We start from the raw sequence: 27,795 nt of genomic DNA, 5'->3' as shown, positions 1-27,795 counted from the left end.
ACACTCTATGTTTTTATTTAATTATATTTATGAGACAATATAAAATAGCAGTTGATAGGTTAGCTCCACTTTAATTGATCCATTGTTTTGAAGTAACTATTGTCTGGTAGATTACTCTAGATGATAAAACCGAATACATTTCTGATAACAGCCTGGAGTGAAGAGATTTCATCTTCCCCTGGGAAACATTATCAGAGCAATTTTTATTATATGCTTAAGGCACTTTTGGTATTGTTCAACTAATGCTTTAGGAAAACCCTAGATGACTACAAAAGCATCAGAGAAATCAAGGGAAATATGTAAAACTGGTAAGTTGAGTCAGTATATGGTCACTGATTAAACTCAGAGCATGGTCTTCATTTCTCTCGCCATGAGCTGAGAACTAATTAGAGATGCAAATGTGGGTCTAGAGGAAGGAGCGTGGTCACAGGTCCACAGGCAGCAAGAGTTTGCACAACTTCATTCTGTAGTTCTGCTCTGGGCTTTAGAATGAACTGATGCAAGACATGATTCTGCCAACAGTGGTATCTACCATCATGCCACACAGCTCATTTTGAGACTAGGTTAACTGAAAATAAGAAAGATAGTTCTATTTCATTCTTTAATGTATCTGACCTTATTTAGGAAACTAATACATTTTTTATTCCAGTAAATATGAGCTATTTACTAGAATAAATTAAAAAACCAATATGTATGCTCAGTCACTCAGTCATGTCTGACTCTTTGCAACCCTTTGGACTGTCACCCACCAGGACCCTTTCTCCATGGGACTTTTTAGGCAAGAATGCTAGAGTGGATTGCTATTTCATCCTCCAGGGGATCTTCCTGACCCAGGGATTGTACCCACATTTCCTGTCTCCTGCATTGAAGGCAGATTCTTTACCCACTGAGCTATTGGGGAAGCCCAATAATAAGTCAATATGGTTATCCATAAATACAGAAAAGTAACCTCTGGACACCAAAGTGTATACAGAACCATTTAAACATTGTGTTTTTTTAAATATACCCATTTGGCTCTACTTCATCATTGTCATTTAAAGCTTGAATTTATAAAACATAAAAAGATATTCTTAAAGAGTTCTGTATCACAGGAATTTAAACAGTAGAAGAATCCATAGCTTTATAGATTTAAGTTATATAAATTAAAATGATTGGAATTTTTCAATGTGGGAACTATACAAGGAAATATATGGCAAAAGGACCTTATAGATGCAGTGTTTTATTACTTATAGATTATCATTAATTACTTTCAGGATATAAGCAAAAAACATTGTTTAAATGTTTTAGAACCATTTAAGTCATCAAAGTTGAACTTTCAGACCCCAAACTGTGTGACATCAATAGCTACTTAATGAAGAGTGTACGTATCTGTGCATAAACTCACTTTCTTTTTTTCTCTCTCTCTCAGTTTCATAATATGCTTCTAATTTTGTCTCATTTTTCTCTGAATGGTCCGTGGTTTCAAATAGGTCATCATTAGAGCTGGTCTTGGCGCTGAAGTCCCATAGACTTCGAGTTTACTCTGGGAGAAATACAGACTAAATAAAAGTGTCAGTAAAAGCATTTCCAAACAATATAAATTCCATGTTACAACAAATGTGTCCAGGTGGTCAGGAGATAAATCAGTAGTGGAGAAAGATAATCTTTTCACATGAGCCAGGAAGCAGCTGCCCTGAAGTTGATCAAAATAAGGATGGCCAAATTCCCATTAGGTTTGCCAGTTATATTTTTTTTCTAATGACTACAGACAGATAATGGTTAAAATTCAGAGCTTGTTTGAGTAGAAATGCCATCAGAAATGCCAACATATTACGATTCTTATTTTAACATTCGGTTGGGCCTATTCCAGAAGAAGGATGCCAAACCCTAGCCACTAGTAGTCAGAGAAATGGTCCAGTTGGACCTGCACTGCTGCCTAGAAGAGTTTCCTAATGTATGAATCCAAATAATACCTTTCTGAGCTTGAAACCTGTCAACTGAAAAAAAAATGTACAATTTACAAGTTGAAAATTATTGTCAGTAAGTTGACAAAACTGAGGACTTAAGCTGCGGACATAGCATCTCAGATCACTCTGAGAGATTACTCCAAAGAGACAAAGAGGGACCCAAGATATATAGGAGTTTCTACAACAAAGACCAGGTAGTCAGAATAGCAAAAGATTATTATTAAAGAAACAGATATCTCAAGTTAAGGGACTTAGTGCTTTTCTGTGTATAGGAAGATGACTATCCCATGCATATCACTCATTCCTTTGACAACACCTCAGCAATCTGGGGCCAGGATCTTCTGCTTTCTCTCCTGAGTCTCCTCAAGATGCACTGTCAGGGTGCACGGCAGTGTCTGACTGCTGGTGGGCATCTTCTTTCCATCCTGAGTTTCCTCATTGCTCACTCTGGAGGACACTGTAATTTGATGGCTGCAACATCCTTTGTCTACTGATAAGGCAGGTAATAGTTTTTTCATTCACAAATTCTATATGGCAATTTTTCCCATAGCTTTAAATTCCTTGGCTTAGTACAAAACAGCCTTTATGATCTGGCCTTAGTCCCGGTGTTGATCACATTGTCCAGAATCACTGGTCTCCTGCGTGTCTCTCCCAGGACATGGTGAACTCTCAGAGAGCAGGAACTATGTATTACTTATTTTAGCGTCCCCAGCGCTGGGCCCATTGGGTTCCTCAGAAGTATTAGATGAATGGATAAATAGATGGGAAAACTGTGATGCTGCTAAACCCTAACGAACATGCCTGTGTCTTCTGCTTCCCAGGACTTTGCCGTTATGTTCCTGCACCACCTTGTAGCTATTCTCTTGATTACCTTTTCATATGTCAACAACATGGCCCGAGTAGGGACCCTGATCCTCTGTCTCCACGATTCAGCCGATGCTCTTCTAGAGGTAAAAGTTTTCTTTGCATATATAAGAGTACAAAATCTGAAATTTAAGGAATCCCTCAGATCCTCAGTTCTTCTAGGGTATGCTAGATGGTGTTGGGAGAAGGTAGTATATGACTTCTTTGAATCTGCAGAGTGTTTCTCTGTAGGTCTAATTGGTGAGAGTGAGACTTTAATATACAAATTTGTGTGCAAAAACTATTCACCAAGTTAGCATTCTTTATTAACAGAATAATGAAAGCCTTTACCCTTCCACACTTAAGAAATTAATGTTTTACAATGGGAAAATTACTGTTTGAATAGGCTTTGTTTTTAGTGTTACAAGTTTCACACTGATTTATCTGGAAGGTATGTATAACTCACTATAGTTAGTAGTTGTCCATCCTGATGAAATTAACAGTCATAGTTTTTATTGCCTATATACATGTGTCAGTTCAATTCAGTTGCTCAGTCGTGTCCGACTCTTTGCGACCCCATGAATCACAGCATGCCAGGCCTCCCTGTCCATCACCAACTCCCCGAGTTCACTCAGACTCACATCCATCAAGTCACTGATGCCATCCAGCCATCTCATCCTCTGTCGTCCCCTTCTCCTCCTGCCCCCAATCCCTCCCAGCATCAGAGTCTTTTCCAATGAGTCAACTTTTCGCATGAGGTGGCCAAAGTACTGGAGTTTCAGCTTTAGCATCATTCCCTCCAAAGAAATCCCAGGACTGATCTCCTTTAGAATGGACTGGCTGGATCTCCTTGCAGTCCATGGGACTCTCAAGAGTCTTCTCCAACACCACAGTTCAAAAGCATCAATTCTTCGGCACTCAGCTTTCTTCACAGTCCAACTCTCATCCGTACATGACCACTGGAAAAACCATAGCCTTAACTAGACGGACCTTTATTGGCAAAGTAATGTCTCTGCTTTTGAATATGCTATCTAGGTTGGTCATAACTTTCCTTCCAAGGAGTAAGCATCTTTTAATTTTATCCTAGTATTTTTACAGTGAAAGTATATATGAATTGCATATTTTACGTGAAAACTATGTTTTCTATGCATATACATATTAAGAATACCCGAAGAGATATTGGTTGCACTTTAGTTAACTATCTAAACCATTACCACAAAGAATTATTAAAATAGCAAAAAATAATGAAAAATAAAAATTCTTCTAAACATATTTCAAAAGATAAAATCCCAAGTAAAATTTTGATGTGGTATTTACTCTTAATATTGGCCCCCATGAAGAGACATGCTCAGTAAGGTTATAGAATTACAGTTTTTCACTTTAATGCTAAGAAATTTACCTAACTGGTCAAAAATAAACTTACCAAAGTACAAACTCCATGTAGAAATGGGTCTTAGAATCTATATTCTGATTTTTCATTCCTTTTGCCCTACAGTTCTGCCCCTCTGAAGCTTGTGCTGTCACTATGAATGTAAAATACAAGTGCCCTCAAATAATGATTTGTTATTGCAATATAAGCAGAAATTTCAGGTCATAAAATTGAATCTACTATAAAGGCAATTAGTCAAGGTTTGACGTATATACAGCACTTCATTAAAGACTCTGGTCCCTATAAGGTTATGAAACAAAAAAATATTCCTAACGGGCTAGATATGTCATATGGAAGGTTGGCACTATTTTAAGTGATTCAAGCTAGATTCTATCCAGCACATTTTTTAAAAGAAATAAAATTAGTGCAAAGGCAATTCCCTGAAAATCAGTTACCATGTGGTTAAATCCTCAGTGTGCTTGGAGGTAGAAAAATATACAGCAATATACCATTTTGAAATCAATCCTGTATAATCTGCCAGCTCTTATGTCTGTGGAAATGGATGGCCTAGTGCTCGGCAGAACCATAATTCAGAAAATGTGGGCTGAATCATCATCTACCACTTTTATCAAAAAAAGAAAAATAATCCAGAAGCCCAAGTCATGTGAATGACTCCTTTTTAAACAAAGGTTTAAAAGGAAATGTTCTTCATCCCTTGGATTCTATTTGACATTATAAAATAATGCTTGAGAATATCCAAATAATGAGATATGTTGACTCTCCAAAGTGGAATCTATGGCTTAGACATTTCAGAAAAATTGATGTTTAATACTTGTTATTGAATACTGGTGAATGAATCTAAAAGAAAAACTACATGGTTTACATAGCCAGAAGGAGGCAGAAGATGTTTTTTTTACTCCGTTAGTATAAGTTGTGATGTCACATACAAAGTATTCATGAAAGTAAAGGTTCATAATCTTGGCTTCCACTCAGTTAATAGATACTGATATTTCCTTTTAGGAATGTATTTCTCTCATAGCTTCATATTTTACTTAAAGATCTTAAATTACAGCTTCTATGGATACTGTCAACAATCCTTTCAAGTCTGGCTCAGCTATTTTAACTTTACAAGAAGTTAGAAAATAATGTCATGAATTTGAAATACATCTTCAGTTTATAACCCTGTGTGTGGGTACTGTGATTTATATGTGAAAATGTAAAAAGAGGTAATCAAGCACAATTATGTTTTCAGTGTCACCTATTCTTACTTAGAATCATCTGTAAAAAGTAAATGGTAGAGAAAGGGATGTATTTCTTTCCTTGACTAATTTATAATATAAAAAGTGGTCACTTAAATCACTCCCATAAATTATTAGTGTACTTCTCATAGACATTCTGAACACTGGTGACTTTTCATCTAGAAAATGACCCAATAATGTAAATTTGAAAGTGATACCTAAATGGATTCACTGAAATAACATTATCTTGACACATTCTTCATTTCTAAATTTGTGAGGGTAAGCCAAGAAACTGTCCCTAGAGACCTCCTTATACCTGTTTAAGAAACACCTATGAGTATAAAGAAGGAAAAAGTACAGGAAGGCTCAATATATTGTCTATAAAGTTTGTGACCTTAGTATTTGGAATTCATTAAAGGTTTAAAGGATTATCTAGCACTTTCTATTTTGACCTGTTATGCCAAATTCCTGTTTTGGTGTCTTTGGCCTGCTAATATTATCTGTAATGAAAGAATTTCTTATTTTTCTGTTTTCCTGAAGTCAACCATATAATTGAATTTTCCAGGTTGCTGAATATTTTATTAAATCTGTAGCAGTCAGTAGTTCTACTTATGGCTAATACCGCATTTCACTTGACTTATGGGTAATTTATAAATATGATGCATGATGCATGACATTTCAAAGTAGCCAGCAGTTTTATGCATCTGGTAAGTTATATCTTAAAGGAGACTCATACATATTGAAAGAAGCTTTTCATTTATCAGTTTAACTCAATTAATCTTTCACATTCCTTCCTTTTATAGGCTGCCAAAATGGCAAATTACGCCAAGTTTCAGAAAATTTGTGATCTCCTGTTTGTTATGTTTGCCATGGTTTTTATCACCACACGACTGGGTGTATTTCCTCTCTGGTAAGTGTGCCTATCTTTCTGATAAGGCCACCCCATCCAGAATAGGTTTTATGAAACATTTTCCTGTTGAATTTTATTCCAGATACTTAGTAAGAAGTTTAAAGAAAGCGAGGGAGAGACTCAAGAAACAGCTTGATTTCTTCTTCCAGAAGGAAGTTGTCTTCTTTGTTAATACTTTCTACAGGATCGTGAGAGAAGGATGTGGCTTGCGTAGGTTCTTAAGCCACAGGAAGCCGTCAGCCACTTTCGGCTCCAATCCTAAAATATGATGCAAAAACCTTAGCCATGAAAGTTTGCATTAAGAAAGGAAGTATGGTGTTGCAACCAGTTAGATATCTGGGATCCTCCTGTACCAGTCATTCACCAAGGATTTATTAGCCACAGCAGCAGAATCACCTCTGAACTTGTTAGAAATGCAACCTCTGGGGCCCCACCCACCCCAGACCTACTGAATCACAGACTCAGAGTGTGGGGCCTGGCAATTTGGATTTTGATATGCCTTCCTGATGACTGCTACATTCATGTTTTAGGACCACTATCCTATATAATTCTCATCGGCTGCATTTATAGCTAAAGCAAATGAAAAGTATAGCTCAAAAGTAACCCTTAAAATTCTCTGTGGCCCCTTACTGTCTGGACGTCTTTTCTTTGGTTGAGAGCTATATGACAGGTTTTGATGAAATATGACAGTCTCTTGTATAGAAAATAGGTCTACTGTCATTAATCTTTATGGAGATCATTATTTCTGAAAAAAATCTTATTCCTCCATTTCACTTAAAGTCTACCACTGATGACAGATTTTTTTATTCCATTTGGGAAAATTGATTTGAATGGGAAATTAGAGCAACAGAAAGGGAAGAAGGTGGAGAAATTAAGGGCTTCAGTGATAACTTTTCAGTCCAATAGAAAAACTATAAAAATAAAATTGGGATTTTTAAGTGAGTAACATCTATCATTGAGGTTCCATAGACAAATTAATCTCACCCCATGCACACACACACGCATATACACACACACACACACCTTCTCCTTGAGACTTACAGCCCTTTCGGACACCTACTTGTTATGAAAATTGCATCCCGGCAGCAGCACCCTGTGTTGGCAGAAGGCATTTTTAAAACTCATTATAATAGTTTTATATGATTGTAGGTAGAAAACATTAAGTAATTTTGACTATAATGTATCTATACTTATTTCAGGATTGGAGCTTTTTCAAGATATGAGCAGAACTAGGGGTAGGAATTTAAATAGAAGAAAGTTGAAGAAAATCCAGGAAAATTTTCTCAAAAGAATAATAGAAAGCTTTTCCTGCTTAGAATTTCTGAGAACCTAGTTTTTAAAAAGTAAGCATCACTATTAAGGACTTACATTTGCTTTCATTCTATCTTTTAAGGATAGAATTAAAGCTGAGATGTATCTCCTCCTTTCTAGCTAACATGAAAAAGCTCTTCCGGTTTAGACAGCAATGAGATACCAAGAAGATAAACTCAGAATATAGAAATTATGTAATGCTGCTAATGAGATAACTCATGGGTATGTCCTGTGATGATAACATAAGCCAGCTGCTTAGAAAAATCTTTATAACCAGAAATGCAAACCAAGAGCTTATAATATTGCAAATACTGTAGGTTTCCTGCTACCTCAGGCCTTTGTGCAGTCAAGTTTTTCAAAAAGCAGCTTGTGGAGAGAAATATTTTATTGCTTGGGGACAAGAAATAATTTCTGTATACCTGTTCCCATTGTGATTGGGCATCTAGTGAATGAAGTCCTTGTCAGATATGTCTCATAAACGATGTGCGTGCTTGGATGACCTTTGTTTTGACCTGTTTCAATTACTAGAGTGTAGTGGGCATGGAGAGGATTTAAAATAGTAAGGTGAATGACAATAATAAAGTGTTTTAAGTATTTGCCTTAATACTGTGAAACCATTCAAAAATTCCTTTCAGATTAGTGACTCCTAAAATTGGGAGGGACATTACAGGTGACTGGCTCCAGACCCCTGGCCCACCCCTCTGCCCAGGATAGGCATTCTCTCAGTTCCTCATCAGGAGTATTGCTTTAGATGTCAAGGGGGAAATAATTTTTTATATGAAACAGAAACCTGGGTCCTTAGAATTTCTAAACTAAGGGTTCTTAATCTGATTTAGAACCCCCTGAAACTGTTTATAAAACATTTGTGTGTACATTTTTTTTTCCCTAGGGAGAGGACCCATGGCTCTATTAGATTCTAAAAGAGATCTGTGACTCCCCTTCCTCAAAAAAGTGCCTTTTAGAAAATAGACAAAGTGTACCCAACCACTTCTAACTGAAAACTCTCAAGAATGTGAGGGTTTCTACTGTATCATCTGTAGGCGTTCTCTTCAAAAGCATCTCTAATCCCTTCAGTGATTCCTGTTTGCTGTTCTCCTTCATTTGTTCCTCAGAATTCCTGTAGTCACGATGTTCTGAGTGTGGACTAGCTGATACAAAATGCAAAAGCACTGACAAAAAGCTGTGCTTAGAACCGCATTTCTTATGAGGCAGTTGGCCTCTGCATTCGCATTCCGCAGGCAATCCTGATAACAGCTGAGCTGCTGCCAGATTAGATCGCCTTCAGCTAACATTTATCTCGCTTTCATGTATTTTTATTTCTAATTCTGACTTATTTGCATACCTAATCAGACCACCTACATTTATTTCTATTAGATTTCATCATGCTGTTTTCAGATATTCAGGCCTGATTAGGATCTTCTGAACCGTATCCACTGCTACACTTACCCTGCTACTTTTATATTACCTGCAAACATGCCTTTCACGCCTCTCCCACTCACCGAAGCAAATGTTGACCCAAAGGGACTCCTGTGTACACTGCTGAAGAATTTCTTCACGTTGACCTCCATCTCTCAACCACCAGTCTGTCTTTACGATTTTCTGTTCGTTGCTGTCTTATAACCGCTTTGTCATTAGGCCTGCTATTTCTCCATATTTTTAAAAGGTGTCGTAAAAGACTTTGTCCAAGGTCTTGTGAACATCAAGTTCATGCTCTGCACACGTGGTGTTGGGCAGAAAAAGATTCGTGGCCCAACTGGCTGGCTTGGTTTTTGGTGGCCTTTGGTGGCTCCTTCCTGGCTCTTCAGTTCTAAGTGCTCACCAGTCTATAATTTCTGGTTCCTGCCCTTTGCATATAAATGTGGACTTTTACCTTCTAATATACTACCACTTTTTGTGTATTTAATGAATATTTACTTGGCCCTCCTGTGTCACTAGTACTGGGCTGGGTGCTGAGAATTCGGTAAGACAAGGGCCTCTCTTGGGGCACTTGAATCCCTACACGTCCCTTCAATATTCTGGTTGATAATTGTGTGGGATGTAGAGATTATCAGTTATTTTCTGAACATTTATTGGGTATAAGGAATGTAAGTGGATTGTTGATATTAACCAGTTTGGTTGCATGCTCTAAGGAGCTCTGTCAGCCGAGTAAAGCATGATTCTAGATAGAGTATCAGTTCAGTTCAGTCGCTCAGTTGTGTCCGACTCTTTTTGACCCCATGAACCACAGCCCACCAGGCCTCCCTGTCCATCACCAACTCCCGGAGTTTACCCAAACTCACGTCCATTGAGTCGGTAATACCATCCAACCATCTCATCCTGTGTCGTCCGCTTCTTCTCCCGCTTTCAATCTTTCCCAGCATCAGGGTCTTTTCAAATATGTGTGTGAAATAGTCACTGGTCAAGGGAAAGTGCTGGAGCTAGATTGGTCTTCAGTTCTAACAAGCCTTTCATAGACTTATTTCTCCCTCAGATATTTGTGCTTTAGCTGGAAGGAGAAACAGAATGATTTTTATGCCCTCACTGCTTTTAGTTTTGAACCCATTTACTTTGGAATCATCAGTAATACCCTGCAGGTTCCTCTCGACTATAATTGTGTTCCCACGTGAGCCATCAGAATTTTTGTGATTTGTGGGTTTGATGATACTTGGCTCATTCTGTGTTGTATCTTTGGTCCATGCCTCACAAAGATGGCATACACCATAATTAGCCAGTCCAGAACCGTGCAATGCGCAGACTTCCCTTTTGGCCATAATGCGGCTTTCTAAAACAGCATAGTCCAGTAGAATTAGTGATATAATTCAGGCTTCATAGTAATTTAAAATTTTCTAGTAGTTACATTAAAAAAGTAAAAGAAACAGGTGATATCCACTAAATAACATGTTTTATTTAACTCAGCATATCCAAATTATATGATTTTAACATGTAATCAGTATTAAAAAGTCCTGATATTCTTGCATTATTTTATTGCATGCTAATTCTTTGAAATTGGTTATGTGGTTCACATTACTACATCTACTCAAAAGTCTATGTGTTTTAGCAACTGGACAGTCCTTCATTTGCTCCTTTTTGAAAGTAAGCTGTTCCATTGTTATAAGCTCTTACTGTATTCATTGATCTGCATCTGTCTTTCCTCAACTCCATTTGTGTGTGGTCTCTCATGTTCTTAACAATTTTCAGTGTTTTATGAAGCTTTGGTTTTAATCTGCATGGAGTACATTGTGCTCAGTCTCACAGCATCTGTCACAATGCGTTGCTCACAGTGGCTACTCAGTAAATATTTGTTGAGTAACTTAGATACATTTTAATTCTTTTTTTATTAGAGTATGATTGCTTTACAATGTTGTGTCAGTTTCTGCTGTACAATGAAGTGAATCAGCTCTGCTGCTGCTGCTGCTGCTAAGTCGCTTCAGTCGTGTCCGACTCTGTGTGACCCCATAGACGGCAGCCCACCAGGCTCCCGCGTCCCTGGGATTCTCCAGGCAAGAATACTGGAGTGGGTTGCCGTTTCCTCCTCCAATGTATGAAAGTGAAAAGTGAAAGTGAAGTCACTCAGTCGTGTCCGACTCTTAGCAACCCCATGGACTGCAGCGTACCAGAATCAGCTCTATGTATACATATATCCTTGGACCTCCCTCTGACCTCCTCCTTCACTGAGCTGAACTCCCTGTGCTATGCAGCAGCTTCCCGCTAAGCTATCTGTTTTATACATGAAGGGTATATGTGTTGATGCTGCTCTCTCAGTTCATCCCACCCTCTCCTTCCTCTACTGTGTCCACAAATCTGCTCTCTACATCTGTGACTCTATTCCTGTCCTGCAAAAAGGTTCATCTGTACCATTTTTTTAGGCTCCACATATATGTGTTAATATACAATACTTATTTTCCTCTTTCTGACTTACTGCACTCTGTGTGATAGACTCTAGGTCCATCCACATCTCTACAAACAACCCAGTTTCATTCCTTTTTATGGCTGAGTAATATGGTCTCACATCTGTTGTCTTCGTTGAGCACCTTAATTTGTTGTGAAGTAGGTAGGTGCAGTTTCTCTCTTATTATACAGAGAAACTCGTTGAGTCAGTGATTTACCCAGTCTCTCTGGACTCTGGTCTCCTGACATCAGTTTAATTCAGCAAGTTCTAATTGTCCTTTCTATAATACAGTGTACTATGTTATTTAAGGATTAGGCCATAAAGCTGTTGATGAGATACATTTTTGGTAGTTGCATTTAAAAAAAAGAATCATTTCTAAATGATTGTCCATTTTATTCTGCTCCAGCCAAGACACTACACTGTAAGCATTATTATCTTCTGGCCATACATTAGAAATCTGGTATCGGAAAAGGCAAAACCACAAAGATCCTGAAAGGGAAGGTGCATGGTGCAGTCAGTAGAGAGACTGCTGGCTTTGAGTCACGCTTCTCCTCCTCACTGCTTGTGGGAAGCCCAGGTGCATAGCTTCTGTACATCTGTGGCCTCTTCAGAGAAAAATAGTAGTCATTGTTCTGCCTACCTTACCAGGAAATATTAAGGTTCAAATGAAATATTATTTGTAGCAGTGTTCTATAATTATAAAGTACTTTATAACTATTAAACCTTTTTAAAAAGTTGTTATATTACTGTTAGACATGGAAATTCCCATTGCGGCCAAGTGGTCAGAAATTTTTATACATTTGATAACCTTCAACTAGTCTAGACTAAGGAAACATAACCGTAGATACTTTTGAAATAAAATTCTTGAATGGTATCTCCAATTATGAGATGCAGAATACCTTGTTTTATCCCTTCTCAGTTCTCAGTGAGCGTGTAGTAATGGGCATGAGCTGGGTTGCCTTGGTCTCTCAAATCTGAAGTGACTGTACCTATCCTGAGCCAGCAGAAGTAAATATTGCTCTGCACAGAATCTCCCAAAATGCAAATATAGGTTAGGCTAGTTCTTTTCTGCAAGGGACAGATTCACAAGTCATTGTCCAGCCAAGAATGGGCATACCACAGTGACCAGAGCCTCTTCATATGGCCTAATGTTGACTTTCCATATCCTCATCCATTTCCTACCAAATGCCAAGCCCTTGACTCCAGGAAAGTTAGAGTCAAATATGTACCTCTGGTGGTCTCTGCTGTTCCAGCAGAAGCATGTGGCTTCTCAGAGTGTTACTTTCTGTGGCTCTCTATATGTAAAGTAGGGAAATCATTTGCTGATTTGCACTCTCTGAAAGTCTCTGCAATTAAAAAGAAAAAAAGTTACAAGGAGCCTAGATCATTCTTTTACTGTTTTCCATAATAAGATTTGAAATTCATCTAGATGCATGTGAGAATATCATCTTCTCTGATTTATTTTTCATGACACATTTTACCAAAGTAATGTGGCTTATATGCTTTTCTGAATATCTGGAAAGATTCATTTTGGGGTTCACAAATTTAGACAAGCTGAGTTTTTGGGTTTTTTTCTAGAATCTCTTGACAGGTTTTCTCTGAAATTTTCCTTGATGCTGGTCTATGTTAACTATATTGGAAAGATAAAGGATGAAACCTAAAGTCTTTTGGCTACTAGGTATTTTGGTATGTTTTTAATAATATTTACATATACTAATATCAGTTGCTACCTTCATAAAGGGGGGTAGACTTGGATAGAAGTAATATGTATTGAGATGTTTTGCTCTTTTCATGTAAACATAATAATTTTAATATAATTTTAAGATTGAAGGGCTAGACCGGAATCAACAAACTATGGCCCTTAAGACAAATTGCCTACTTTTATAAAGTTTTATTGAAACATGGCCTTGTCTGTCTGTTACATATTGTCCTTGACTGCTTTCTGCTACACTGGTTTAAGTGGTTGGGAAAGAGCATATGACCTGCTAATCATAAAAATCCTTTACAGAACAAGTTTGCCAACTCTTGGGCAAGACCATTAAGAATTAGTCTGATGAGTAAAAATAAAGGAGTGTGGGAAGTGGTATATTAAATATATTCAGCCTTTGGTGTTTTTTAGACGTCTTAGGCAAAAGACTTCCAAAAAATGACTAAGACGACTTAGGTCTTAAAAACGACTAAGACTTCTAAAAAACTAAAAGGCGACTAAGAAGTCTTAGTCTAGGTAGTCTTTGGACTACCTTAGGCAAAAAGCGTGCAGATATTCTTAATATTATGTGTGAGTATAGGAGATGCACAATATGCTCTCAATTCAGTAACCTTTTCTCCTTTTGTGATTTGAGTCAACAAAAAAATGTGGTATCCTAGTAACACTTTCTACACAGAATTAATGTCTTAAGTGACCCCTCCCTGCCTCCCAATCATTGCTCTGGATCTTTTACTGGGAGAAGGAGAAAAAGACCAAATAAATTATTTGCTCAAAGTGTTATAAAATGTGTTTATATACCATCTATGGAAAAAATTAAGCATGGCCATTTTATCTGTTTTTTAAAATATCTGAGTATGGTAAAGTCTAATGCCAGGGCCAGGGATTTGAAAATATAATCAAGGGTCTCACATATTTGAGAGTGATGTTTTGTGATGTTTTGTAACAAACAAAGAACCCACATCAGCTGTGATCCATTTGCTTGTGTTACCATGAAGGGCAGTCTTACACCCAACTAATGATCTGCTTCAGCTCCCCTCACCTTTCTGTCTCTGGTCTCTGGGTCTCTGCCAACCGGCCACTGTGTTCATGCTGAGCCCCTTGTCACCATCCTGAGTTCAGCTTTGGACCAGCTTGTGACTGCCCCTGGCCTACCTCCCAGTCTAGACCAGAGCCCAAAGCGTCTGAGAAACCCGCCCTCCACAGGCCCCGTGCACAGGCCTCTATGTCTTTGTCAGTGGAGGCCAGCCTGACTGTGTCCTTTCATTCAGAACTTCATCCTTGCCTCTGACTGTCACTTCTGGGAGAGCAGTGCAGCCAAAGACAGAACCACAGTCTCACCCACATCTCTAGAGTCATCTCTATTCCTTGGGTGTTTGGGGGGGATATATCTTACCATGTATTATTAAACTTTCCATGTCTTTAGGGCAAGGGAGCAAGAACTTCTCAAATTCTTTCTAGACAAAGAGCCACTTATTCTTTACAGATCTGTTCAGTGCACTCACTGTGAGCCAGCTGTATGTCAGGCAGAGTAAGAGTGTTGTGAGGGTATAGGTATTGATTAGGTCATGAGCCCAGGAACACTCAATGCTGCAAAACTGTCAATAAATATTTGTTAAATAAAAAGATTTTAGAATTTCCCATGTAGTTTGGCACAGTCATGACTGAGACTCTGTAGCCCATAGTGCATCTTTCTTTATGATACAGAGTCGGCCAATCCAGGAAGATGAGGGTGGCAATGACTCAATAGCTTTTAAAAGCAGGGGAGCATTCCAACTATCAAATGATTTTGCTCAGACAGATTTATAAAAGCAGTATCATGCAATTGTTTAATAACTGCTGCCATTGTCCACAGCAGATAATAAGACAGAAATGCTTAATTAGGAATGCGAAATGTCAACAAGTTGGAAACACAAAAGTTAAAGATATATAAGAAAAGTCATAGAACATGTAGATATACTGAAACTGCAGGCTGACTTGAAGTCTGGTGGGGAAAGTGGTGAGTGGGGACATGGTGACATTGCTCCTCATATTGAAGCATGAAGAGAGGACATTGTCCAGAGGTTCCAGGGCAGCATAGGAAAAGGGTAGCCATCCAAGAGAAAGACAGACAGGAAAAACAAATAGAGCACATTTCCTCCATCCGTGGGACCACCAAAGAAAGTGCGCAGGAGCACACAGAACATCATTCCAGCATAGTAAGTAATTCTGTTCTAGCATCCTGAACAGTTGTTCCAGCCTTCACTGGGGACTTATGTCAAGGCCCATCCTCAAATTCATAGCAGACTCCACATCTCTCAGAGCAACTTGCAATAGCCCAACTTAGCTGTCCTGACTCCTTTTTTTTTTTTTCAACAGACAGCATGTAAACACACACCTAATTTTCACAGATACTAGTATCTTAGACTACTTTGTATCCCACACAATCCCAACTCATGCCTTTAAATTGAGTTATCGGAGTATAAATATTTCATTTGATTTGTTGGTTGCAATACATTGTATTGTGACCTATGAGTTACATATTCAGTAGTTGTTGAAATGTAGTATGGACCATTCATTGAAATATTTATTAAAACCTGTTTGAAGAAATGATTCAGAATACATTCTGCTTTTTAATGGCACAGAAGTATAGCCACACTGAAACAATTCCAGGTGTTTTTAAATTCTGAGAGACAAAGAAGTACTATTTTAGTTACCTAACATTTTTAGGTTATCTTCTGAATTGAAATGTAAGTGTAATAAAAATGTATTTGCAAAATGAAATAGTCTAGTAGCATAATCCTATTGCCTGGTAGTATCTGATACTAAAATAAGGAAATATTGAGGATTATTTTTCCAAATAGCCTCCAGGGCTATTCAAACAGCCTCCAAAATAAGTCTCCTGTCTTCTCACCTGTACTCTGCAATCATAGTTAGTGTATTGAAGCAATGCATCACTATGAACCATCAAAAATTAGTAAAATATTTTCAGTGACTTTTTTATTATGCCATTTGACTAATAATAAATGAACAAAACAAAATAAGGAGAATTTTCTGGTTATCATTAAGTTAACTAGAATATTTCCATTAATCAGGATTTTAGCCCACCACATTTTACTGGTTCTTATTCCATGGACATGTAAGGGTTTTCTGTCTTTTGTCCGCTACTAAAGGGCAAACACCTCGATAAAGCAATGAATACTTTCAGTTGTTATTCAAAGTACCCTGTGAACACATCCCAGTCAGTCAATTCAAGGGCTAACATGAAGCAGTGAAGGAGTTTTTCTCTGTGTACAAGTCTCTTAAATTACTTCTCTTCAGAACACTGGCTGATGTTAGGAGCATAGTTTGCAAAGTCAGCACTTTATTAAAAAGGGTGAAGACCCTTTCTTATATGAAGTCTGTAATATCTTCCAGAAATAAGTCAGGTGCTTCACAAAATAGGTTCAAGTGCATCAACAAAGTACAGAAGAAACAGAGCTTGACTATCTCTTAGTAGCGAATTATTCATGGAGCTCAACCCTCTTTGCTCTACTAGCCGTAGGATTGCATTTGTTTTCAATTGTGTCCTCTTCACCTCACTCAAAAATTTAATTAGATGTTTGAGTCTCCTACTCTCAGTAGCAATTGCTCTGTGTTCTCCAGAAACACTGTTCTATTCTATTGTTTGGTGATCGTTAATTTCCTTGTCGCCCTTCTCCACTCAGCAGTGAGTTCCAAGCAGGGCTGGGACCATGTCTCAATCCCCATTTGTATGCCCAGTTCTGTGCTCACTGCTCCTATGCTGTTAAGTTTGCTGATTTACTTGACAATAAAGCTTTGATTTATTCTTAGTCTTAATTCAGAATTCACTTTCATAAATGTGTTCTCTGCAGGCAGGTAGTCTGTTTACTTATTTTAATATAATAGAATATCATTCTTTTCATTTTCTTTCTCCCAAAATCAAGGAGAAATATTCTGAATGCTAGAGTAATGCTTACTTTAAACCCCTCATCTCCTGAGCCCACATACCCTAACTAATCCCCCTGCATCATCTGTGCGCCCTACATGCCACGCTGCAGCTAGTGTTTGGGACAAGCCCTCTTTCAAACATAGAGGGCAGAGGGCTTGGGTGACCTTACCAGACATACTGACTCGTGACTGTTCTCCTTTTCTTTTTAACTTGATTTCTACCCATCCTTCAAAGATTTGGGGAGGATGACAAAAGATTGCCTTTTTCTGAAAATAACTGCATGCACAACTAAGATCACTGCTTATTTTTATCTTCTAGCCTACTTTTTACTCTCAAAAAAAAAGTGAAATAAAGTGATGCTCTGTTGTGTATGTGAGATATATAGATAGATAAGTAGATATTTGGTAAAGATGTAATATATATGTACCTTATCATATATATCTTATTTGTATCTTTTAAAACTATATATAAATATGTATCTTATTTATCATATATAAATATCTATGTGAGATAAGTGTATATTTATCTTAAATATATTATATTTCTGTTTATGTATTTTATATATATCATATAGTAAAACTTTGGCTTACTCTTATCAACATCAAATAAATATCATGCCAGCTGCTTCATGTAGCTTCTCTTTTTAGTAATTAAAAAGCAGGGAGGCTATTGATTGCTGCCCGCTGCAAAAGGAATAAGAGGAATAAAATGAAATGATATATTTTCCACATAAATTGACCATAATGGCTTTGATATTTTAAATAAGGCAGTTCTATTGCATTTACACAAAAACCTAACAGTTCCATTAGAACTATTTTACCTGCACTTGTTGTATCTGGAGACTCTTGATGCTACAAAAATGTCTAAAACATGTGTGTTTAGTCCCTCAGCCAGGTCCAACTCTTTGTGACCATTTGGACAGTAGCCCACCAGGCTCCTCTGTCGATAGGATGTTTTTCAGGCAAGAATACTGGAGTGGGTTGCTATTTCCTCCTCCAGGCAGTCTTCCTGACCCAGGGATCGAACCTGTGTCTCCTGTGTCTCCTGCATTGCAGGCAGATTCTTTACCCGCTGAGCCAGCAGGGAAGCCTAAAACATGCTCACCATCATTTCTGCCCATCCTCTAGATCTATTTCCCTGGGCCAATATCTTGAGAACCTTGAGAAATAGCCAGTATCCCCAAACCATTCGAGAACAGATCCAGGCTGTTTTTCCTGAAGTAAAGAGGGAAGAGAAGCCAGTTTTTCTTCTTCAGGTTATCACTCTGTTCTGGTGGGTAATGATGACTTATTTTCCTTACTTTTCCTATATCTGAGAAACTTCTTGGCAGTGAAAAATGATGCACTTTCCTTTCAAAGAAAGGAGAAAAATGTTTGACAGTAAGGTATTTTAGTTACTACAGTCACCATTTAGCCAAATGAATATCTTCATTTATAGTAGAAGAGCAATGTATAGTTATTTTTTACTAAGGAATAAGCAGCTCAATTCCACAGGAAGGAGACTTAAATACATTTCTATTGAATTCTTCCAGCAATAACAAGAGCCTCTGATGATTACGAAAATAGCTTGAAAGTAACTTGAAGCCTGGTGATAGTACCATGGTAGGTAAAGGGTGATGGAGATCTCACCTAAGAATCTGGATTGAAACAAGCACATGTGAATAGTCATCTTGTCTTTGTGTCTAAGGTATACTCAGTTAATGTTCAGGCCATCTCTTAAGAGCTGATCAAAAAAAAAAAATCAGATTGACAAGATTTTTATTATTAACCTACATTGTTCAGAAAAAGGAAAAAGTCTACAATATCAAATTCCGCAAGGGGCACCAAGGCAAATGAGACTACTGGTCCTATGAAATTGTGCGTGTTCTTCTTCATCTATAAAATGGGAGACTTGGAATAAATGTCAAAAATGTCTTCTAAAATGTACAGAGTCTATGATTTCATGATGATATATGGGTTGGTGACCTTTCAGTGAGAAATTTATTTATAGAGTGATCCCTGCAACAGATTCTGAGCAGGGGATGTCGGGGTGGTAGCAAGAAGAGAATAGATGTAGATGACTTGTTTTAAAAAGGTTTCTGTGTGTAGAAGGAAGGAAATAAGATGATCATTAGATGGAATACAGTATCAAATAAAGATTTTTATAGAATGTAGGACATCTGTGCTTCCTTTTAAACACAGAGGAAAAAGAGTACTTGGAAATGTCAGTGAAGTACCCATGCTTAAAGAAGAGACTTCTGCTTTTCAGAGAAGTGAAGGAAGAGAGGCTAGCCTCCAGTGCTGGTTCCAATTAGATGATGTCTCAGGTACCCACGATTCCTTGAGTTAGTGCAAAGGAAGAGACTGAGGATACTAGTGATGAAAGAAAGAGAGAAGACTGCGCAGTCAGCACCCCAGCAGGTTAACAGCCAGGTGGTAGGGTAGCCCTCTAAGAGTAGGAAACTTGTCCTTCTGGAGCATGAGGCAGAAAAAAAAGATAGAGTGAGAGAGTGGACTGGAGGGTGTGCATGTGGTAGAAAGGTATATCTGATGGTCTATAATTCCTTTCTGACAAAACCATGCTCATACCTGACAAGATGTGGGGGTTGCATTGGGATTGGGGTGCGAGGTCCCAGGAAATGATAACAGAGAAATAACATGAACTGATTGCCATTTAAGCCAGTGGTCAGTGAACTCTAGTCATTTCCTGGGCACCTTGACCATTTAATACTGATGATTCAGTTTAGGTACTGGGTTATCACCCACATTGGTATATCGGCTCTCTGAACTGGTGGTAGCAAAATCTCCCTCATATCTTTGTGGCCCCAAATCAGTAATCATAACTATCTCTTGTTGTACAAGACCACAGAGACAATTGAAACCCAGAAAAGTTAAGTGACTTTGCCAAGGCCACAGTGAGTTTTCATCGTGGTTAAGGGTAGAAATATACCTTCTGTTTTCTTTGCTAATGTTCTCTGCTTTAATTCATTCTGCGCAGGGGATCAGTATGGCAGTGTGGTCCATAGACTAGGCTAACTTTGAGCATTTCCTTGGCTCTGCCACTGACGTTAGGAAGACTCAGTATCTCTAGATTGTTGGTAAAAATGTTTTCAATTTAACATCCTACACCCGAAAGAAGGTATAGCAGCTTTAAGGACTAATTGAAAACGTCCTGGCTATCTGTGATTTCTCTAACTGGTTCTCAGAAATTAGGGGATTATAAAAGGAAGAAAGTTCATTATTGCAAGAAAGGATTGATTTAGTGATGAGTTAATCCAAGATTAACAGGGGCTGCCCTGGTGGCTCAGACGGTAAAGTGTCTGCCTGCAATGCGGGAGACCCGGGTTCGATTCCTGGGTCGGGAAGATCCCCTGGAGAAGGAAATGGCAATCCACTCCAGCACTCTTGCCTGGAAAATCCCATGGACAGAGGAACCTGATAGGCTACAGTCCATGGGGTCACAAAGAGTCGGACATGACTGAGCGACTTCACGACTTCACTAATCCAAGATTAGTGCCCTCTCAAAAAGTCCTCTCTTGTACCATTAGAATCTTCTTCACCAGTCTAGTGAGATGAAAGAAGAGTGTCAAAGCAATGTAAGTTACTTGCAAAGTGAGAACTTGTATCTGATGCACAATATGCAAAATTTCTTGAAGTCAATGAAAGTGATGTTGATCTCCCCCTAAAACATACCTAAGTCATGACCAAAGGAGTTGTCAAACAATTCAACAGTTGAAATAAGGAAAATCAACAAGGATGGTAATATGATAGGTACTTCAAGGAAAGGTGTGGAATTCAAAGGATTGTGAGAGACCCTTGGTAAATGGTAAAGCCCTTAAGTATTCTTAAATTTTCCTTAAAATTGTTGTAATACCACCATCACTTCTTTTTGAAAAAAATTATGTAACCCTCTTAATGCTTCATTCATTTTTGAAGAATAGATCTTTATTCTTTTTATGTATTTATTTTTTGTCTGCACCACACAGCATATAGGATCTTAATTCCCCAACTAGGGATCAAACCTATGCCCTCTGCATTGGAAGCACAGAGTCTTGAACCACTGGACAGCCGGGGAAGTTCCTTCATTTGTTTTTAGTTTGCGCTAAGAATTACAGCATAATTGCAGTTATAACCTGAATTTGATTAAATGGAAGATAAATTCATTTTCATGAATTTTATTTTCAATTCTCAAAATAAAGTCTTTTATTCACTCTTTTCTATGAAATTTATGTTCCATTTTAAATGGATTCACTTTCAATGGCTTTTTTTTTTTTTTTGGTTACAGTGTTCTTTTGAATAGAATGACCTCCTGTACTCAGAATTTAAAGTGGATGTAATGTTTCTCTGATTTCTAAATCCAGTCTGTGTAACCTAGGAATAGGACAAGGAAATCCAATGAGTAAGGGGTGAATAGGTAGGGATTATTAACAGTGTTAATGGTCAGCCTCCAACCAAAGGGTTCAGTGGAGCCTGTGCATTATTGGGGACTCTGTTGACATGAGTGGCCATAGGATTCAACCCATGGAAGAAGTTCAGAGATTCCCAGGATAGATCAGGTGAAAGAAAGGAATCCAGTTTTTATGTATTCTTCATGATCCTATTTTTGTTTTCTGAGTTTGCCTTACTTTGTTTTCACGTTCTTTATCGCCGAAGGAAACATGAGTCCTTCCATCCTCCTCCCGTTGGGAAGGGTGTAATCGACTGTCTTCTCCCCTCAGCAGGCAGTGAAGTGCTTGGAGTGGGTAAATACTTTGAAACAGAGCACTTCACCTGTCCACGGAGGCAGAACAACTGAAACACATAATTTGAAAATAGCCAATTGGTTTAAATTAGTGAATTTACATAGATTCCCTTTCGTATTATTGCTTTTCCTTTCATCAGCTTAATCCCCCAAATCTCATGGGGAAATGGCAATTAATATCTTTCAAGACAGCCCATCCTGCTGTTCAGAGGAGTCTTTTCTTAACCAATTTCTACAGCACTTGAAAGAGAGTAAAAGCTAATCCTCTTTTGGGATTCTCACTAGATTTGGACCTTATTAACCGTCAGGGTCCCAAGAGGTGGTTATGGTAACTAGTTTGAGGCCCCAGGGACCCCAGGGAGATTTTGCTACTGCCCAATCAGAGCAGAGGGCTTCCCTGATGGCTCAGTGGTAAAGAATCTGCCTGCCAATGCAGGAGATGCAAGAGATACTGACTGAACTGAACTGAACTGAACTGAATCAGAGCAGAGGGCTTCCCTGATGGCTCAGTGGTAAAGAACCTGCCCACCAATGCAGGAGACGCAAGAGATATGGGTTCCATCCCTGGGTTGGGAAGTTCCCCTGGAAGAGGAAATGGCAACCCACTCTAGTATTCTTGCCTTGGAAATCTCATGGACAGAGAGGAGCCTGGCAGGCTATAGTCCATAGGCTCGCCCAGTATTGGAGACAGCTGAGCGACTGAGCATACATACACACACAGTCAGAGCAGAAATACCAGTATGGAGCATCACAGCACAATATACGAATTGAGTTATTAGCATTGGTGTTCACAGTCCCCAGGAAGTATTTGCAGCTCACTGGCCATTGGCCCAAAATGCAGCATAGAATTTTTCACTCTTCCTGTTTTGGTAACAACATCTATATGTTGTGTTTCAGTTGGGTCCTTTGAGAAACAAATGCTGAGATGGAGTTAGGAGGGCCAAAGGTTTATTAAGTGTTATTCCTGCCAAAGATTAAGTGAAGGAAGCAGGAGGAGGTTAGTCAGAGCTTCAGACAGTGATGCTGATCTGACAGTCTCAACTAGCCCCACAGACAACTCCAGAGCAATGAGTACCCATTAAAGAAGTCCTGGGTTGGGCAGAAATGGGCAGCCTCTATTACTGCTGCATGTTCAGTCATTGGCTAAGCACTGCCCAGACCTCATCTCAGACACTGTGGCAGATTCTTAAGGCCCTGCTGCTGGAACCTGCCAGCTAACTACGCATCTCACAGCTGAATGGTAAGTTCTTCAAGAGGAAAGGATGTGTACGCAGCACACCTCGTTGGTATAACATGTGCTTAGTTGCTCAGTTGTGTCCGACTCTTTGTGACCCCATGAACTGTGGCCCACCAGGCATTTCTGTCCATGGAAATTCCCCAGGCAAGAATACTGGAGTGGGTTGCCATGCCCTCCTCCAGGGGATCTTCCTGAACCAGGGATCTAACCCAGGTCTCCCACATTGCAGGCAGATTCTTTACCATCTGAGCCGTGAGAGAAGCCCAAGAGTACTGGAGTGGGTAGCCTATCCCTTCTCCAGGGGATTCTGGCCCAGGAAGCGAACTGGGGTCTCCTGCATTGCAGGTGGATTCTTATCAGCTGAGCTACCAGAGAAGCCCTGGTATAACATATGCCACTATAAATAGGAAACTAACACCAAACCATTCAAATAAATGAGTCCTTCAGAAACAAAAGACTCACACATCAAAATGGCAGCATTTGGCAGTCAACCAGTTGCAACTTGCAGTAGTCAATAGGATTTATCAGATTGTATTTGGATAACATTCATTGCTTTCTGATAAACTTAATTTTATTCTGAAGGATGGTGATGATAAAGAATTCATCCTATACCAGTTTTAAAAGTTGCTTAGCAGTGGGGCAAAAAGCAAAAGAAAGAAGCAATGAGATTTATATTTAGTGATCTATCTACATGCATCTGGAGCACATTTCTGAAATAATTCAAAAGGGCCAATCCATTTCATGCCTCCTGCTGCTAAATGAATGTGGGAGTCAAGCTGCTATTTTCACAATGCAAGACATTTATTGTTGATTAAAAAAAAATCTCCCACTTATATATAATCAGTATCCTGGCAAATGACACTGCAGAATTTCAGCTCCTTAAGCGTAAAGTGGAACAATCTTAAAAAAAAAAAAAAAGCCTGTGAGCTAAAAATTAAAAATTATCCAGCCACAAATCAAAGTATTGAGACACTTTAATTCTGCTCAAACGAGTTCTTTACTGAGTATGTGTCCTTTCAAAGTTGACAAGACCGAGCCTATGTTGTCACCCCTCTCCTGTTGGACAGTACAGCACTTCGATTATTCAGTCAATATGGGACCAGTTAACTCTGTGTCTGGCCCATTCAGAGTGATCAGTATTAATGCAACTTAATGTCAAATTTTTAAAAAAAATTTCACCTCTATTCCCTCTCCCCCAACCTCCCCAAAAGCATATAAAATCAAGAACTAATTCAGTTGATGTTATGGTAGATATAGGGCTACAAATTATTGGTGGTTTAGTTGCTAAGTTGTGTCCTACTCTTGTGACCCCATGGATTTCTGCCCACCAGCCTCCTCTGTCCATGGGATTCTCCAAGCAAGTATACTGGAGTGGGTTGCCATTTCCTTCTCCAGGGTATCTTCCCTACCCGGAATCAAATTCTGGTCTCCTGCATTGCAGGTGGATTCTTTACCAACTGAACTGCCCGGGGAGGCCCTATATAAATTATTGTACCCTCTTCAGTCATTCCTGTGTCCTAAAAAATTTTACAAGTACAGTTTGCTCTTGAGGTGTGTTGGGAATGGAGGGTGACACCCTGGTCTCTTTCTTCTATTTAGATCAATCATGGAAACGTTTATTATCAGACTGCTTTAGGCCTCTAATAAGAGTGTGATCTTTGGACAGAAATGGTTTCTGAATAAAGTATGAAATGCTAGTGAGACCTGCTCACCAGCAGCCCTGAGGAAATATTTTTTCCAGGCTAACAGAGCCCAGAAAGGTAGACAAGGAAGTGTAGAAAGGCTAAAGAAATTGATTTCCCATTGATAACTTACCATCACCCAGTATATCATAGAACTAAAGAATGGGTGGACTCCCTACACCAGGCCCAACGCTGTGCCAGGCAACAGTTGAGAATACAGGCTAGGGTTGCAGACATGTCCCCCACACAAACCCATGTGGATGCCAACACAATCAGAAGTGAGAAAACTTGCTTCATAAGCTTGGAGGTTATTTGCCATGGCAAGTGGAAGACATTTGGAGGACCTTAGCTGATGACTTGAGCTGATCTATCAACTGAGGGTAGATATTGTACCATAATAATTTAGGTGGTTTTTCAACCAGCTTACTCTTGAAAACTAAATGGAGGAACTTCCCTGGTGGCCCAGTGACTAAGACTACACTCCCTATGCAAGAGGCCTGGGTTCAATCCCTGGTGAGAGAATTAGATCCCATAGTCTGCAACTAAAAATCCCACATGCCACAGCTAAGACCTGGCATGGCCAAATAAATAAACAAATAAATGTTTTTAAAAACTAAATGGATTCATTTTGATATTTGGCAAAACTAATACAATTATGTAAAGTTTAAAAATAAAATAAAAATTAAAAAAAAAAACTAAATGGAGGAGTAATTTTTAAAAAGGGGGTTAAAATTCTATGAGGTCTCTTTCTTTTTTTTCCTAATGCTTTCTGAAAATAAGTTTGGAAGTAGGTATTTACAGCCTCATCAGAACATGTTGAACATTCAACTGTGGGTGTTAGATCAAGATGTTCATAAGTCATTTATAAACAAAACTCTAAAGCAGGGTTTCTCAACTTTAGCACTATCGACATTTGGGTCAGGTAATTCTTTGCTGTGGATTATCATGTTGATTATGGGATGTTTAGCAGTGTTCCTGGCCTCTGTTCACCAGATGCCAGCAGCACGGACACCCTAGTTATCACAGCTAAAAATGTCCCCCATTGCCAAATGCTTCCTGTGGGGCAACATCAGCCCCACTTGAGCACTAATGCTCTGAACCTATGGTTCTCAAAATTGTTTAGAAGATGAAGACCTAGAAATAACAATGTTCTTCATAGAATACCATGAGATATTGTCATCTTTAAAATGCCATTGTTTCACTGCTGAATGATTTTTCTAAAAGAAAAAGGCTTAATAACATTTAGGCTGCAGAAAATTATAATCTCCAATACACATGCCTAGGATGAATGATCAACAATTTCCTTGTGTATACCTTTAATTTTAATTTAAGTAAATAACAAAAATTTACAGAAAACTTGAGAATTGTCCTCCCTACAGCTGAGAAAAGGCAAACTTCAGTTTAGCTATAGAAAATTTCCATGCTTTTAACTAGTTATGTATTTGTTGTTGTTTACTAGCTAAGTTATGTCTGACCCTTCATGACCCTGTGGACACAGCATACCAGGCCTCCCTGTCCCTCACTATCTTTCAAAGTTTGCCCAAGTTCATGTCCATTGAATCAGCGATGCCAATTACCTAGTTATAAGTTTCTTTAACTCTGGCCACTTTCAAACTATAATTTGTGCCAGAACCATATACTATTATTTCTTACTTGAAAGTTTTCCTTAATAGAGTCACTTATTTTTATTTTTAGATATTTAGTTTAAAAGAAATCATTATATTACTACAGAAAATTAAACAGGGTGAGTTATATTGCATTGGCCATAAAGTTCATTTAGGTTTCTCTGTAACACCTTATGAAAAAACCCAAACAAATTTTTTGGCTAACCCAATATTTTGTAAAATACACATTCACATAAATATATAACTCATTCCTGTTCATCTCACATCTAAAATCATCTTCATACCATACTTTGCAACCAGGAAAATAGTCTGATACTCACGTTCTATTAAAATTTTATGTGGAGTTAGAAGGCTCAAAAAACTTCATAACACTTTAATACTAAGGTACTTCCAAACCACTCTTCAGGTTTCTGTATTTTTATATTCAGCCTAATTATTCAAGGATAGAAGAGAAAAGGAAATTGTGTCTCTGTGCACATGAAACTTGTCATCCAGGATTGTACAATTTAGGAAGGAAAGGAAAATTAGTATTTACTGAGCACCTGTTACCTATATTGTGCTAAGCTCTTAGTACAACAATGGTTCCATTTATTTGACAGTTGCTGAGTACACAGGTGGCGCTAGTGGTAAAGAACCCACCTGCCAATGCAGGAGACATAAGAGATGTGGGTTCGATCTCTGGGTCAGAAAGATCCCCTGGAGGAGGGCATGGTAACCCACTGCAGTATTCTTGCCTGGAGAATCCCATCGACAGAGGAGCCTGAGGGGCTACGGTCAGACATGACTGAAATGACTTAGCACGCACACACTGTGTGCTGATGTTTTCTCAGGGCTTATACATGTGAGACAGAGAAGGCAATGGCACCCCACTCCAGTGTTCTTGCCTGGAAAATCCCATGGACAGAGGAGCCTGGTGGGCTGCCGTGTATGGGGTCGCACAGAGTCGGACACGACTGAAGCGACTTAGCAGCAGCAGCAGCAGAGAATAATCCAAGAATAACAGTTAGAAAATATCTTACCTAGGTCCCCAAGGAGTTCTCCTGCTTTCCCGAGGCTCATAGAAGTAATTAACTTTGCTGAAGGTCACAAGAGTTAATTGCAGTCCTGAAGCCTGCACCCTTTTCATTACACAGGGATCAGAATTATCTAGCTCCAAGATGATATGTGTGTGTTTTACCACTTCCCTCTTAACTACTCAGAGCAGACATTGACAATCAATCATGGCATGATTTTTCTACTGGGCCAAGTCCAGGGCCAAGAATCTTTCTCATTCCCAGTGCTCTAAGCAACTATGCCTTTGTCCATTTTCTTAATTTTCTAATGAGAAAACTGAGCACCCAGAGAAAGTTATACAACTGCATGAAGTCCTTTGGGCCCAGACCCAGAGCTGTGGACAGTCTTCTTCTTGCTA

At 38.7% G+C, this 27,795-nt stretch overlaps 1 protein-coding gene across 3 annotated transcripts in view; it reads left to right on the top strand.

Annotated features, from left to right (window-relative positions):
- CERS6 (ceramide synthase 6) overlaps positions 1–27,795 on the top strand; it is a 359,026-nt gene that overhangs the window by 290,495 nt on the left and 40,736 nt on the right. For all 3 annotated transcript variants that reach the window (XM_024978054.2, XM_024978051.2, NM_001193132.1), the window contains exons 7-8: positions 2,768–2,896; positions 6,200–6,306. In XM_024978054.2, the coding sequence (XP_024833822.1) occupies positions 2,768–2,896; positions 6,200–6,306 (236 nt within the window). The remainder of the gene's footprint in view (positions 1–2,767; positions 2,897–6,199; positions 6,307–27,795) is intronic.

This window comes from Bos taurus, chromosome 2, assembly GCF_002263795.3.
Source record: "Bos taurus isolate L1 Dominette 01449 registration number 42190680 breed Hereford chromosome 2, ARS-UCD2.0, whole genome shotgun sequence".
Lineage (NCBI taxonomy): Eukaryota > Metazoa > Chordata > Mammalia > Artiodactyla > Bovidae > Bos > Bos taurus.
Note: the sequence above shows the minus strand (reverse complement) of the source record. Positions and strands in the feature narration are given on the sequence as shown.